At 34.0% G+C, this 15420-nt stretch overlaps 1 protein-coding gene across 1 annotated transcript; it reads left to right on the top strand.

The window, feature by feature from the left end:
* Positions 1-1398: 1398 nt before the first annotated feature.
* LOC131046542 (mitogen-activated protein kinase kinase kinase 20) lies at positions 1399-3903 on the top strand. The gene has a single exon (XM_057980305.2). It carries the CDS (start codon positions 1974-1976, stop codon positions 3627-3629), a length of 1656 nt encoding a protein of 551 aa, XP_057836288.2. The 5' UTR covers positions 1399-1973; the 3' UTR covers positions 3630-3903.
* Positions 3904-15420: the final 11517 nt, after the last annotated feature.

Here is a 15420-nt window from a genome sequence, read left to right as displayed (position 1 = left end):
CAATTGGTCAAGCCATTGTAAGGCACAGATGATCAACGTAGGTTCAAACCTTGTCGGGACAAAAAAACTGGTTTAACCAGGCATGCCCAAGGTGGGTCCCCTGCGGGTTATTGTGTGGCCTAGAGGATTAGTCTCACCTTACTTGAATTGACTCGACAATAGGATCGTAGGCCAAGTTGCCTTACCTGAACTACCTCGACAATAGGATCGCAAGCCAAGTCCCGAGGACACCTCTAATATATATATATATATATATATATATCAATTTGAATGGTGTAAAAGATGACTTTCCAATTTTCTAAAACTTTAACAACTATTTTCAATTTTTCTATATTGAATCAAACTTTAGCAACTATTGAATTATTTCCTAAAACTCCAAATTGTTGCCTTGAATGCTATGGTCTCTATTTTAACCACTCACATCATAAGACTTCACACTTCTCAAAATCCCATGTGAAAATTTCTTTTCTCTCTCAAATTTTTATAATCGCTTACTTGGCATGCCCCTTACTTATAATCAAGGCTTCAAGGCCGCATAATCAAATATGATGCCACATTAGCATGTTTTTTTGTGAAGGTACCCAAAAAGGCCCCAAAAAATTGTGACCATAGATATGTACCATTTAGAATCTTGAATACACAAAATTAACTATAACCCCTAATAAAAATATACCATAAATATCATTTAGAATCGGTTGCAGCTATTCTAGCTCCAAAATAGACCTTTCGTACATCGTGTTAGTGACAGGTTAGTCAATCGCAACCGTTAATTGCAAAATTGACGATGTAAAACACGCGACTAACATGCATATTAGTCAATCCATACTGTCTTTTCGGAATCAGAATAGACACGTCCTTTAGAATCTTAAATACACAAAATTAGACCCCTAATGATGCTCTTCCCTGTATTGAATAGGGGATAACTCATAGGCATTGTTATCTTAATGATACGAAAAATCTTGGGGTTAAATCCAAAAGACTCACGATGAAGTGTACACAATTCATTCATGCAAACGATTATGATGATTTCCCTGTGCTTCGAAGGGGTGGCCGTCAAATTCGAGGCGTAGCTTATCTAAAATTGGGACCCAGTCAGTCCAAACAACAAACTCCTCCACAGTAGTATTTAACTTCCCGCCGGTATGAGGAGGAGGAAAACAGTTTTCAGCTCTCCTCTCAACGAATTAACTGACGCTCCGAAAGTGACTTTATCTACAACTTGAAAGATACCTCGGCCGTTAGATTTAAAACTGACAAACAAGATGTGGAGAGAGACGTCGAATCCCTCAGAAGTCGGAGCGTTGGCTAATCAGCCGTCGTTTTCCTCCATCTCTAAGAAGATTTTTTTCATTTTTCCGCCAAAATCTCCAGATATTTGAGCCTGTCGGCGTGCTCAGCACAGCACACATTACCCGCTGTGTGCGTGCGTTTGCAGGAGTGGAGGAGGAGGGAGGAAAACTCTCCTTTATCCTTTCTTCATTTTCATAGCAAACTTTTCTCAGTATGCAAACTTTTCATCTTGTGAGAAGACTCGGGAGAGGCTCTCTGGAAGTGGGTATGATGTAATGTGTTGGTGTATTTGTGAAGTTAATTGAATCTACGGCTGTCATATTCAATTGATTGGGGCTTGTGGTAACTTGTGCTAGTTGAATTGGTTGGCTGTTGCCTATTTTGATGCTGTGGTCAGTAGAGTCGAAGTTGGTAGTTGCAGGGCATCTATGCAGTTGGAAGGCGAGGACTATGCGGTTTCAGAGTTGGGTTTGCCTCGATTCAGTTACATACGGGGTACAAGTGGGTAAATGGGATTCCCAGGCGTTTTCCTCTCTCATTTACTGCACACGAATTTATTTCCGTTTTGCAGGATTTGAGTTTAAGATGGGTTCGGCATGATTTTTTGAAGGTATACTAGAGTTGAGGGCTCACTGCTCAGGGTCTTTCGGTAGACTTTTTCTTGTCGACTTCAGTTGGATTCAATGGGGGATTGCTGTTCTGAGACACCCATGGATTGGTTGAGGGGAAATGTTGTTGGAGCTGGTGCTTTTGGGACTGTTAGCCTCGCCATGAATAAGGCTAATGGTCAGCTCTTTGCAGTGAAAACAATAGAGGTCAAGGATGAAGCGAGGAGGGATTTGTTGGGACTAGAGAATGAAGCTCAAATTTTGCAGGAGTTGGATTCCCCCTGGATTGTTAGGTCCCTGGGGTATGATTTTACAGAAGAGAATGGAGTCCGGATGGGGAACCTGTTCATGGAATACATGGCAGGCGGGAGCGTTGCTGACATCATCAAGAAGTTTGGAGGGAGATTGGATGAGTCTGTGATTAGAACCTACACCAGGGGTATCCTTTATGGCATTGATTATTTGCATAAGGAAGGTTTTGTTCATTGTGATATCAAGGGTAAGAATGTTCTTCTAGGCTCTTCTGGGGTAGTAAAGCTTGCAGACTTTGGGTCAGCCAAGAGAATTACTGATGGCTCTGGTGTACAGTTGAGGGGCACTCCTCTGTGGATGGCACCGGAGGTTGTGAGACAGGAGTCTCAGGGCAAGGCTTCTGACATCTGGTCTCTGGGCTGCACTGTGGTGGAAATGGCCACAGGGAGCCCTCCATGGAGTAATATCTCACATCCCCTGGTGGCAATGTATAAGATTGGTTGCAGCAATGAGCTGCCCGAGTTGCCTCAATCCCTTTCCCCTGAAGGGCTCGATTTCTTAGACAAATGCTTCAGAAGAGATCCTGAACAGAGATGGAACTCTACGCAGTTGTTGAATCATCCATTTGTCACAGAATGGTTCCAAGATCAGGGCCATCAAAAGCATGTTGGAGCTCAATCGCCACCCACCACTCTGGATTTCAATAGAGTGTGGGATTCAGAAAGCTCTACGGCATCATCAGAGTTATCTCAGACTGTTCCCCTGTTGCCTCTGCAGATGGAGATGAATACCACCAAAGTAAAATCACAAGAGTGTGAAAAAATCTTAAGGCCTTCCCCATTAGGCCCATCACATTGGATTCATGAATTCAGAGAAAATGATGTTTCACAGAGTCCTCCACTTCCAATCCCACATGGCCAGTGGATTGTTGTCAAGTCACCAAAGCACAATCCTCCCATGCTAGATGATGCTCCTTTCACAGATTTTATTGGTGGACCATTTACTAACAAGACATCTACTCTGGATTCCCATGTGAAATCGGAACCTGACTGTGGCAAAGACATTGGCTCACAGGAACTTTCTTTCCCACAGTTCCATGCTACTCAACTTCAAAGTGCAATTCAGTCCATTGAAGGTGACTCTTCCCTGATTACTCAATCTCAGCATTGTAGCCATGCCCTCTCTGAGTGTCATGCTTGTGTTAAGTGTCCCATGGTTCATAGCGATTTGATTTTCAGTGACACACACCAGGGAAAAGTTCTGACAAAGGCAATGATAAATTATGACTACCTGGGCAACCTATGGGTCCAAACAAAAGAGTGGATCTATCAGCACTTTCATGAATTGAAAAAATTCCATTTCAAACTGCCATTGCCACTGCCTCCAATCTATAAATCTATCAGAATGAAGGTTGCTGGCACACTGGCATGCAATAGTGATGTGAAAAACAGTAGAAGTATAGGAATTTTCAAACGGTGACCCTTATGGGTCTAATAAATTTTCTTGAAGGTACTTAGAGTAGGACCACTTTGCTTCATCTCTGGCAAAAATTCTGTTATTAGTGCACAGTTTGAAGCAAATTGCTCCTCTTGCTATAGTATATGTACAGTAAAACCTTCTCAAAAGGATAAACTGAGATACTACAGTATTGTACAGTAAAATCTTGTCAAAAGGATAGAATGAGGATTGGAATCTGTACCTTCCCAGTTGAGCTTTCTATTTAGGATCCTGTTATTGTTAAATAGGAAAAACATTTTTGTGATTACTTTGAGTTGCAGATCATTTGTAATGGCCTAAAATTCAAAGTTCTTTTCCTATTCCACATCCTTCTTCCAAAGAAAAAAAATAAATTGATAGAGAGTTCTTGTAAAACACGGTCTTCTTAATCCCTTCTTGCAGAGTTATGCCTTATTATCTAATGCAATTAGAAATGATCTCCGTTTCTTCATATCTCTTGGTAGATTGGACCATCTGAATCTTGAGACAGCTTGGTAAAGAATGTGTGATGGTTTGTAACTTCTATCCAAGTTGGGAAACTAAACTGTAAAAGTAAAAAGTAGTATACTTTTAAATCATATCAAAGATACTATATTGGTTCATGAGATATTAAAATTTAAAAAGTAGGGTATATTGGTGCATGAGATATTAAAATTTATAAAGTAGTAAAGGTTGCTTGCTTACCTCGTGATATTACTGCAGTGGGCTAGGCTATACACCATTACTTCATCCTAATTTTAACATGTGACTTTCAATCAACACCATTACTTCATCCTAATTTTAACATGTGACTTTTAATCAACACCATTAAATGTACAGTTTGTTTATATATGCATTATGCAAGCATCTTCATGTTAAATGATCAATTGGATTTGGTATTCTTGTGATTTTTCAAGTGACAATTATGATACACAGCTAAAATGGATGGTTAATTCTTTTTGACTATTTTCTTTAGATCTTATATCAAACATTCAAATCTTATTTGCAACTAGTATGAATTGTAATCTACTTTGGTTGGTATGCTATGGGTTCTATAAAGTATTGGCATAGGTTAAATTTGTCGACATAATTTTTCATTTGATGCACCAAATATTTTTGTAAAGGAGTTCAATAAAGGTGTTAGAGACTAAACCCATAGATCTTACCTATGGTCCAAATGGCTAGAGCTTTAAGAACCTATTTCCTTGAAGCTTGAACACTTCCACAATACATATCTTCACTTTTAGAATGGAGTCATCTAGACTCAAAATTATACTCTAACTTGTTGGTTGAAAATTTTGTACACCTGACAGAATGTGCAAAATTGTGGTTTCAACCACAGCGTGTGAGTATAAACTCTCCTAATTTAGGAAAGGCTCCCCCTTTTACTAACACTAACTAAATCTAATTTGGGTGGGACAACAATCTTTCTTTTTTTTCTTTTCATAAAAGTATATTCTTTTCTCTTCCCAGAAAAGAAACAACAACTTTTAAAGATATTAACAACTTAAAGCAAGACAAGAGAGGAAATGAAGTTCCTTGAAAGCACAAAGACTTCTTCACCTCCTCTGGGACGGGCAAATATCAATCAAGCACAAAGTGTTGAGTTTCTACAATCCTATCTACCCTTTTTCAGAATAATAAAATAGAAACAATGAACAACATATGGCAGCACAAAGTCTGCTAGTATGATGCATTTTCAAACCACTTCAAATGGGATCAACCATAAGCACAAAGTCTTGCAACTCTTCTCAACTCTTAACACTAAACTATACTAGTTCAATCTTCAATATTCGTAGCACAAAGTCTGCAGATATTTAGAGTGAAGCTCTTCTCAACAACTTTCTACAATTTCAAACAAATACCAAGAAATGTTCCAATATGACATAAGAACACAATGGACACAAAGTATGGCTTCAACACAAAGTCAGAAATTCCAAACTCTTTGATATTACTTGAGAGAAAACATTTTACAAATATAAAGCTCAAAGTCTTTATGAGTGCTAAATTTTGTAGAGTTTTCTTGCTTGCCAAAAAGATCCCTAATTGCATAGAGCACCCTCCTCTATATATAGGAGAGGGTCTGAGAGTAAAATGTGGGAGAAGTATAACCAACCGAGACTTACTACACAACTAACTAACTATGACTTATTCAACATTGCGAGTCCTATTGCATTTTGACTTGCAATGTGATTACATGTATTACAGGTTACAATTACAATTTCTGACATTACATGTAATTTGTCAAAATGAAATTACAAATGCATAATTGAAACTACTCTAAGTGTCCAAGACATGACTATTTACATCATCCTCTATCTAAGAGGTCTTCATGTTGTTACAAGATGTTGGAACTTGCTTGGGGTAGTACCATTTCTCCAGGAGGGAAATTCTTCTCTTCGTCGTGTTCTTTCTTCATGCTTGATTCACTTTGTCATTGGATGACTTCATGAGGATTATTGACCCTTGGGCTGCCCCATGAATTACTGTTGTATCTCTTCTTCTTTTGTTCACTGATGAAGAACCCATAACACCTTATTCAAGATGAAATTGCTATGAAACAATGCCCATGCCTTGATTTGTTGGTTTGATAGATAGTGTGTGCAAACAAGATTGACAAGGGAAGGGATAAATTGAAGCAAAAATGGGCTCACAAGTGAATTTCAGGTTTTCAGGACTGCATTACATGTGTGAAAAAATAAGAGCATTGACTTGGAATTGTGGAGAATGAACACACAACTTCATATGTGAAATGGAAAATACAAGTTTGCACTTGTAATTGGATCCTAGAGACTCATTTTTAAGTGTTTTTGAGTGCATTTTGGACCAATTTCGGATCTTGGGAGGTTAACTGCAAGTGGACGGAAGGAAGCTTGGAATGCGAGTGCAAATGAATTGTAGCGAACTTGGTGTGCGAAAATGGAAGAATGCAAGTCTTGAAAGCTATGATAAAACTCTTACTTGTAATCAGGTCTCTGAGACCCGAATGGTAGAAAATAAGCTTGAAGGAATGGGGGGTGAAATGATATATTTTGCACTTGCAATCGGGTCTCAGAGATCCGATTGCAAGGGGTGAATTGGTTGTAAATGAGTGGGAAAAGTCTTCATAATTTACCTTTGAAATAAGAACTTGGAAGCTTATAGACAAGTGAGCAATGCTTGAAAATTGAAAATCACTTGCAATCGGGTTTTAGAGACCTAATTGCAAGCACACAAATTGTAGTGAAAGAATTGTAATCGGGTCTCAGAAACCCGATTGTAAGTGAAGACTGTCATGTATGTGGGATGAACTCACAATCATCCCCAAGAAACCCGAAATGTAACTTGAAGGAAAAAAGGGGGGGAAATATAATAATGGGCATTTGTAATCGGGTCTCTAGGACCCGATTGCAAGTGTTATAATGCAACTTGTAATGATGCTCTAGAGACCTGACTTTGCAAGTAACTTGACAATTAAAACAATGAACTAACTTGTAATTGGGTCTCAGAGGCCCAATTACAAGTGAATGCATTTACTTGTAATGTCATCCAAAAGTTCCTACTACTTGCAATGATGTCGAAAAGTTCCTACTTGCAATGACAACAAAAAGTTCCTACTTGTAGTGACTGACCTAAAACCCGAAATTGCACAGAAAGCTAAGAAAATGAAGGCAAAAATAAACCAAAACTTGGACAATGATGGAAAAATCACTCACGCATGATTAGACACCAACCAATACAAGTTTTTACCTTGTAAAATGTGCCTTAGAGAAACAAGAGTATGAATTTCAAGGAAAAACTCATAGGGGTTGCCTAATTTTTGAAAGTTAAAAAATGAGGACAACAAAACTACCTTGCAACTTGAGGGTCCATATGACACAATTTAAATTTTGTTTACACCCCCTTTGCATTATGATAATTCCTTAGGTGCACTTTATATGTTAGATTTATTTGTTGGACCCTAAAAGCTAGGATAATCTTCTTAGATACTCTCCTAAGTATAATATAAGGGGATGGTCCTTTTATCTCTTTATAGAATAACATAACTCCCTAGACCTTCATGTATTATGATGATTAGAGATGCTTGACCCTTTTCTTTCGAAATATATTTGATCTTTGCAATCTTTTGGTAAAAAAAAATCTTGCATATTACTTTGCACTTGGAAAATTTCTTCTTTCATTCATCTTATTTCTTCTTTAGGATCAAGTAGGAAGTGATTTCATAATATACAAGTATAGCTATGATAATATCTATGAGGCATTGATGCATATGATTTGTTTTCATATACATTGTATCTAGTGTACACCCTTTATTTTTCTTCTCTTTTGGGTTTGCTAATGTTACATGTGTGAATTTTCAAGATTTATTTTATTTTTATACATTCCATGGGCTAATTTTGACCAACCATAAATACTAGTATCATTATTATTCTATTCCAATTTCATTTACCTCATGAATCCTGGAATATTAGTTGTGGGTTATCATTTTCATATTAATTTCACCATCCTTACTCTAATTTGTTTGGATACCCTTCAAATTGAGGAGAAGCACAAGGACAACTCTAGCTAAAAAATCTTCATATACACATCCCATAAATTAAATCTCATATTGCTTGGAATTCTTAGTTTGTGGCAACACATATCTAGTCCAATATATACAATGATCCTTAAGCTAATGTAGTGATTTCATAATAGAATTTGTCTTCTTACTAACGTAATGGAATGGTTGATTCATTGTTGATTTAAGTATGCTTTCTTTCTTAATCTCCCATTTTCTCTTTTGTAACTAAAAATATAAAAATATCATATTCCCACAAGCTTCTAAAAAAATTATTTTTTTCTCATGTTAGATACCTCTATAAATGTGTCTTGGAATTGATTCGATGATTAAGAAATCTCCTTATCATATTTTACATATATCAAATATTGGCTTTTCCCTAGATTACAAAGTTTCATTAATATACATGTTTGGTAGATGATCTTTATGAGGTAATTATGTGCAATGGGGTGATTATTAACTCTTACTAAACTATATCCTAGAAATAATTTAAAAAAAAATGTATATCAATTAAAAGATTTTAAAATGTATTAGTAGTAAAATATTGTCAATTAGTCTAAACAACCCACTAATACACAAGCTATAAATAAAAAATAGTAAAGTCATTATGCCACCATTTGATTAGAGACACATGGTCAAGCCATGGGGAGGAGGTGGTGGATTGTCCCAGCAAGGAACCACCCATAAAGAGGGTTGTTCAAATGAGATTAGAGACCTCCCATTTGTCACGGGAATCCTAAATAATTAATGACACAAGCGCACCCTAGTCAAGAGATGGAGGAAAATAATATTAGCCTTAGTATCACCATTCACATGAGAAGACTACCTAGAAGAACAAGAATATTTTCCATGTGAAAAAGGAGTCCAAACCCTTTTCTACGGAGGAAAGATGTGGACTTAGTTGTGTGAATGACTACTTCACTTAGGAGCACATGTTAGAGTTCTTATGAGGGATTTTATTATGTTACAGGACATTGGGATTTTATTCATGTTACAAGACACACATTCTCTATTCTAGGACTTTACAATGGATTACAAGGTCCTAGACATATTAAAATTCTAACTCCATCTTTTATATCTATACCTATGTTTGGATGTGAAGGTATATCGAGGCAAGAACATAGACTTTCTTAAGAGAAAATGAATATCTAATAACCTCAATATTGAAGATTGCATTATTTCTAGATTTGTTGAGATAGAATAAATTAGAAGTTCTATTTTTTTTAATATTTTAGCAATATAAGATGTCCAGAGAGTTGAATCTCCAAAGAGAGCAAATCTTAAAGAAAAAAACCAAGGAAGAAAGTACAAAATAGTGATGAATTCGATTCCAAGTACTTTAGGGCTTATGGTAGATAAAAAAGATACGCTTGAAGATCTCTAGGCTATTAAATGAAGGAAAGTTCAGATGAATAATGTCAACATGGAACACCTTTCCCTAATAAGAAGCACTATATAAACTAGACACCAAAGAAAGTGAGCAACTTTAGGCTCTAGTTTGGATTTCCAAACACAGTTAGGCCAATAAATCAGAGTCTATATGAAAGAATTGAGTCCCCAACTTCAATTGACTTTATGAAGTGATGTGGACTGCCTTTAATGCAAATCCTTCCACTTTCATCAATTTGTACTTAAATTTTAAGAAAACTTATTGTGACTATCATTGTGGATTCATACCTATTATATTAGATTATTTAGGAGCATATATTTACTACTTTTTGTAATTGTTTTTTAAATGGATAAACACTTTTGATCTGGAGCTATGAACCGGTGAGGTCACAAATGGGGGACCTCGTCCCTAATATAAAAGAGGGGTAAACACTTTTGACCCAGAGTTAGATCCGATGAGGTCACATACAAGGGACCTCATCCCCATTTAAACATTCAACAATAGCACCCAAATAGGGGTTTGAAACTTGATGGATTAAACAACACCACCACGAATTAACCATCACAACATGCTAATGCAACTTGTTTTGTAAATATTTAATCTATAGAAAAATAATTATTATTGACATTTTTAGGATAATTACTTGTTGATGCCTTTTTAGGCTATGAATAAAAACTCTTGTAGGTGAGATAAAAGAAAGTTTTTAGAATTTATATTTTTCTTTTCTTTTCTAATAAAAACATGGTTTCCTATATTTTCTTTAAGTTAAAATATTAGATTATCCACTCCATCTCTTCTTGTTCATATATTTTTCCATATTTAATTATAGTTAATTATTGAACTATCAAGTTGTGAAACAAAGCTAGCACAATAGAAACATAATAAGAAAATTTGCACTATTTTATAATAGAGAGAAAGGAATGTTTTGTCATCATCTCTTGGTTAGAAGAAAAGGTCTTGTATTTCCCCATCCTCCAATTCTTAAAAATTGTATTTCCATCCCCTGTATTGCCATCCCCTCCACCAAACAAGAGGTGTTTGAAAGCCTAGCTTATAAATCATAATATCAGGGATATCTTCTAAAGAACAAAATTAGGAACATGTTCCAAGATACAAAGAATTGAAGGCAAGTATGCATTGGACAAGGAAAAGTGTTGTACTATTGGCCAAGAGATCTACTTTATATACTAAATGAAGTCTCTAATAGTGTGAATACCCTTTGGAAAGAGTTTAAGAATTTTGATGTCAAGAATTTCTATATGCACTAAAATGGGCACACATGGAAACTTTCATGTGGTTCTAGATGATTTATCATTTAATTGTTATGTAGGAGGCAAAAGTTGATATAGTGCCAAATTTATGACTAGATTATTTGTTTGATTTTGCTCTTCTCATGGTAATAATAAATGGATAACATGTAGTCGAGGTGTTGCTCAACACACGTAAAATTTAATCAAGATGATTTATTTTATGTTCGAATGTGTTAAAAGTTGAGATGTGATTGTTTGGTTGGTTCACAAATGGTGATATTTTATTGAGCAATTTGAAAATATCTATTTTTCTATTTTGCATAATTTAAAGGTAAATTTATTTAATTTAAATAATTAATTATATTAAATGAATTTGATTTTTTTTTAATGAAATAAATATATGAATTAATTAACTTTTTAATTAATAATTGATAATTGATAATTACATCAAATTTATCTAATTATTTAATTCGGTAACTATAATTATATATTATAGGAAAAACTATTTCTTTTATAAGAACACACGACAAAAGAAATTCTTCAAATCAAGAAGCTTGATTTGATAATTTAGCTAAATGATTGATTTGATAGTTTAGCTTGAATTTCTTTTATAGTCCTTTTATTAATAGAAATTTGATAGCTAAACTATCAAATCAATCTTAAGACTAGGTCACCTAGCCCCATAGTCTAATAGCTAAATTTGATACAGGTTCAAATTTAGCTAAATAATCTGATATTCCGATAGCTAAATTTTATAGTCCTATTAGAAAAACTATTTATGATAGCTAAATATGAGACCCTTAAGACTAGGTCACCTAGCCCCATAGTCTGATAGTTTTGAGCCTAAATTTTAGATACAAGTTCCTCTTTGCTTCCCATTTTCAGTTTTGTACTCAATTTCTGCATATCTGTTCTAAAATTGTTTGTTCATGTTGATTTCTCTCAATTTTGCATCATTAGCCCTAATTCTTACATTTATTCATTTCACATTCATTACAAATAGGAAAGTGAATTCATTTTTTGCTCAGCCCTTTTCTAATATGTTTGAGGTTGATCCTACTAGATTCATTCTCTTTAATGTGATGGGTGGTAAATGGGTTTGATTCATAATTTGCATGCGTAAACTAGCAATTCCCATTTCTACCATAAACAAGATCTAAAGATTTGAATATTTCTATGTTTGATTAATAGTAGAATGTATTTGTTAATATGATTATAAAATGGTGTTTTTGAAGTTAGATAAGATCTACTATGAAAAATCCTAGTGCTCCCTTAAAGATCGCCTATGAGAATTCTTAGAAGGTTCCTAAGAGAGCAATATAGAAAAAGATCTCTTGGGAATATATGTAATTTATGTTGTCTTTTCTTTGTATTTCTTGTAGAGAAGATATGAATATTTGAGATGAATAAAAATGTTTAAAATTAATAAAAATAAATGATATATATGAAAAAAGTAAATTATTCTATTACTAATCTTTTTTATCCTAACAATATAATGTAGCATACCAAAATATCCTAATTAAAATTAGATTATATACAAAATATTTTCTAAAATATCAAAAATAAATCTAAATATAATGAAAGAAAAACTTCTATTTGTAGAATTGATTTTTGTAAGTGCAAAGGAAGATTTTATGTTGTTACTTAAATCTTTATAGCTCCAAGATCTAGTTTGCTTACTCTTCCTTTTATGGTAGTCAGATTGTGGGTCTATTTTGTAGAGCAAGGCAAGACTTTAATAAATAATATAATGATACTATGATAAGGTTGACAATGGTTGAATGATTCTTGAATGATATTGGTTAAAATAAATTAAACAATGGTCTCAAGAAACCAAGGCCTCATATGGGACTATGATAAATTTGCTCTCAAATTTTAGATTTGTGAAATATATAATATTGGATTGATTGTAAAAAACTTAGTCACTTAGAATCAAGGACATCATTGGTTAATATGTATTCGCCATAAACTATACAAGAATTAAAAGAAAAAATGTTTTTTCAATTAATCACGTTTTTGGATGAGTTCTCCTCTTTGAGAAAGTTCATGAATTTGTGAGTAAAAGTTCATCATGGAAAACATGTTCAACACCTAATAATTTTGTTATGAATGCATAATTTGGGTTTGAAAACTTATTTGATAAGCTTAATTAACACACAAACAAAACTAATAGAAAACATAATGAACACAACAGTCAAAGTAAAATATTGAGGCAATAAAAATATACCCATAAAATTACAAGAGAGAAAAAATGCAAACAAGTATTTAGAAGCCACCATACAAAAGAAAAAATAATCATGTCATTAAGATGAAATAATATATACCTTTGGAAAACTCTCAAAGGGAAAAACCCAACCTCAAAAAACATCCACACTCAATCTAATATTCACCATAAAACACTGGCAAAGTTTTTATAAATACTTCTAAAAAGTCAAGATCCTACCATGCATCCTCTATATGTCCAAGAATCATGGATAACCATAAAAATACACATATTATTCCATTCTTCACATATGCACTCTACAATAAAGCTCAAATATTGTCCTTGGTGTCACCATTCACATGAGAAGATCATCCAAAAGGACTAGAAGATTTTCTATGTGAAAAAGGAGTCCAAATCATTTTCTAAGAAGTAGGAGGTAAAAAGTGGTTTTGGTTGTGCGAATGATTCTTGGAGCACATGGTAGTGTTCTTTGTGAGGAATATTTAGGTGTGATTATATTCATGGTATAGGAAACTTTCTCTTTTCAATCACTTTCCAATGGATTATAAGGGTCCTATACATACCATAATTCCAACATCACCTTTTCATGTGCTTGGATATGAAGGTATGTAGAGGCTAAAACACATACTTGATCCTAAAGAGGAAAGGAACATTCAATAACCTAAAAAATGAAGATAATATTATTCTAGATTTGGAGAAGTATAGCATCTTTAAGGGCTCTCCAATTGTGGATGGCTTCATACATATATCTAAGATTCTTGAGGATTGTGTCTCAAAATAGGTCCTTATTTCTATGATCAATGGTTTGGTTGGTGAGGCTTCTCTATCTTTTCATCAATGGATGAGAACACATCAAAAGGTCATTTTTGAGCCTCTTTTTTCCTCTGCTATTGCTCAATTCGATTTCATCAACGAGCTCTTCATACATGCAAATGTGGCTCCTCATGGATATCCCTCCTCATTTCATATCCCTGCTTTAGTTGCTAGTTCAGAGGAGTATTCTACAAACCCTTGAATTATTGTTCATTTAATGCATAGATTTGTCCACCTATATTTTTTGTGTCATTCTTATTTTTTGTTGCTATGAACTATCTACTACTATATTTCTTGGGGCTTCGTTTTACCCTCCTCTCATTGACATATATCAATTAATTTGGGTGTTCTTTGGGGTTGGCAAACTTTTTGTTTCATGATAGTTATTGATTGCATTTTCTTTTCAGGGAGTCATGTTTTTATTTTTGGAGGGTTGAGGATATTCCCTCCTTTTTGCTTTGTACTCTTGATGTATCTACTTTCTTTTATATTAATATAATATTTTAGGCCTAGGCCTTTTACTTAAAAAAACAAAACAGTATTATAGATTTACTAAAAAAACATTTTTATAGATTTACAAAAATAGAATCCTTGAATAATTCTATATTTTAGCAATGTAAGATGGTCAAGGAGTTGAATCTCTAAAGAGAGCAATTCTCTAAGAAAAAAACTATGTAAAAAGTTGATGAATCCAATTCCAGTAACTTTGGGGATTAGGCTAGGTAAAAAGTGTATGCTAGAAGTTTTCTACACTATTGTATGAAGAACATTTTAGATGAGTAAAGTCAACATGAGAATGCCTTCCCCAATAAGAAGCACTTTATAAAATAGATGTCAAAAAATGAGAAACTTTAAGCTCTAGTTTGGATTTCCAAATGTACTTAAGCCAACAAATCAAAGTTTAGGGGGAAGACTTGAGTCCCCAAATTTAATTGACCTTGTGAAGTGATGTGGATTTTCTTTAATGTATTCAACTTCGCTTAGTTTGTGAGTGTCATTTGTGGATTCATACCTATTGTAGTAGATTGTTTAGGAGTATGGTTTTACTAATTTTATTATTTATTTATTTTACTATGTAGCCTTTAAAAAATGTTTATTTAATCTACATGTTATTTTTAGAGTTACAACTAAAATAGGACTATTACTTGTTGATTCCTTTTTGGGTTGTAATTAGAGACTCTTATGGGTGATATAATAGGAAGTTTTTGAGATATGTTATTTTTTTATTTTACTTTAGAAACATGGTTTCTTATATCTTTAAAGTTATACAATTTTAATTATCTATGTTCCATGTTTTCTTGTCAATATCTTCTTTCTATTCTATCATGTTTTATTGTAATTGACTTATTAAGTACTAGAATAGAGTTACCACAAGATAAACACAAAAAAATCTTCACTATTTTGGAATACAAACAAGGAGTGTTTTGACCATGAAGGGTAGAATAAAAAGGGCTAATAAACTTGTAAATAATCCTAGTATATAATTCCTGAAATTTGTTTGTTGGCCCCTCTACCAAATAAGAGGTGTATAAGGCCTTGTATGTAAAACATAACTATTATTATTTCATGCCCCCTTCAAT

This window comes from Cryptomeria japonica, chromosome 3 (genome assembly GCF_030272615.1).
Source record: "Cryptomeria japonica chromosome 3, Sugi_1.0, whole genome shotgun sequence".
In the NCBI taxonomy this organism is placed as follows: domain Eukaryota; kingdom Viridiplantae; phylum Streptophyta; class Pinopsida; order Cupressales; family Cupressaceae; genus Cryptomeria; species Cryptomeria japonica.
Note: the sequence above shows the minus strand (reverse complement) of the source record. Positions and strands in the feature narration are given on the sequence as shown.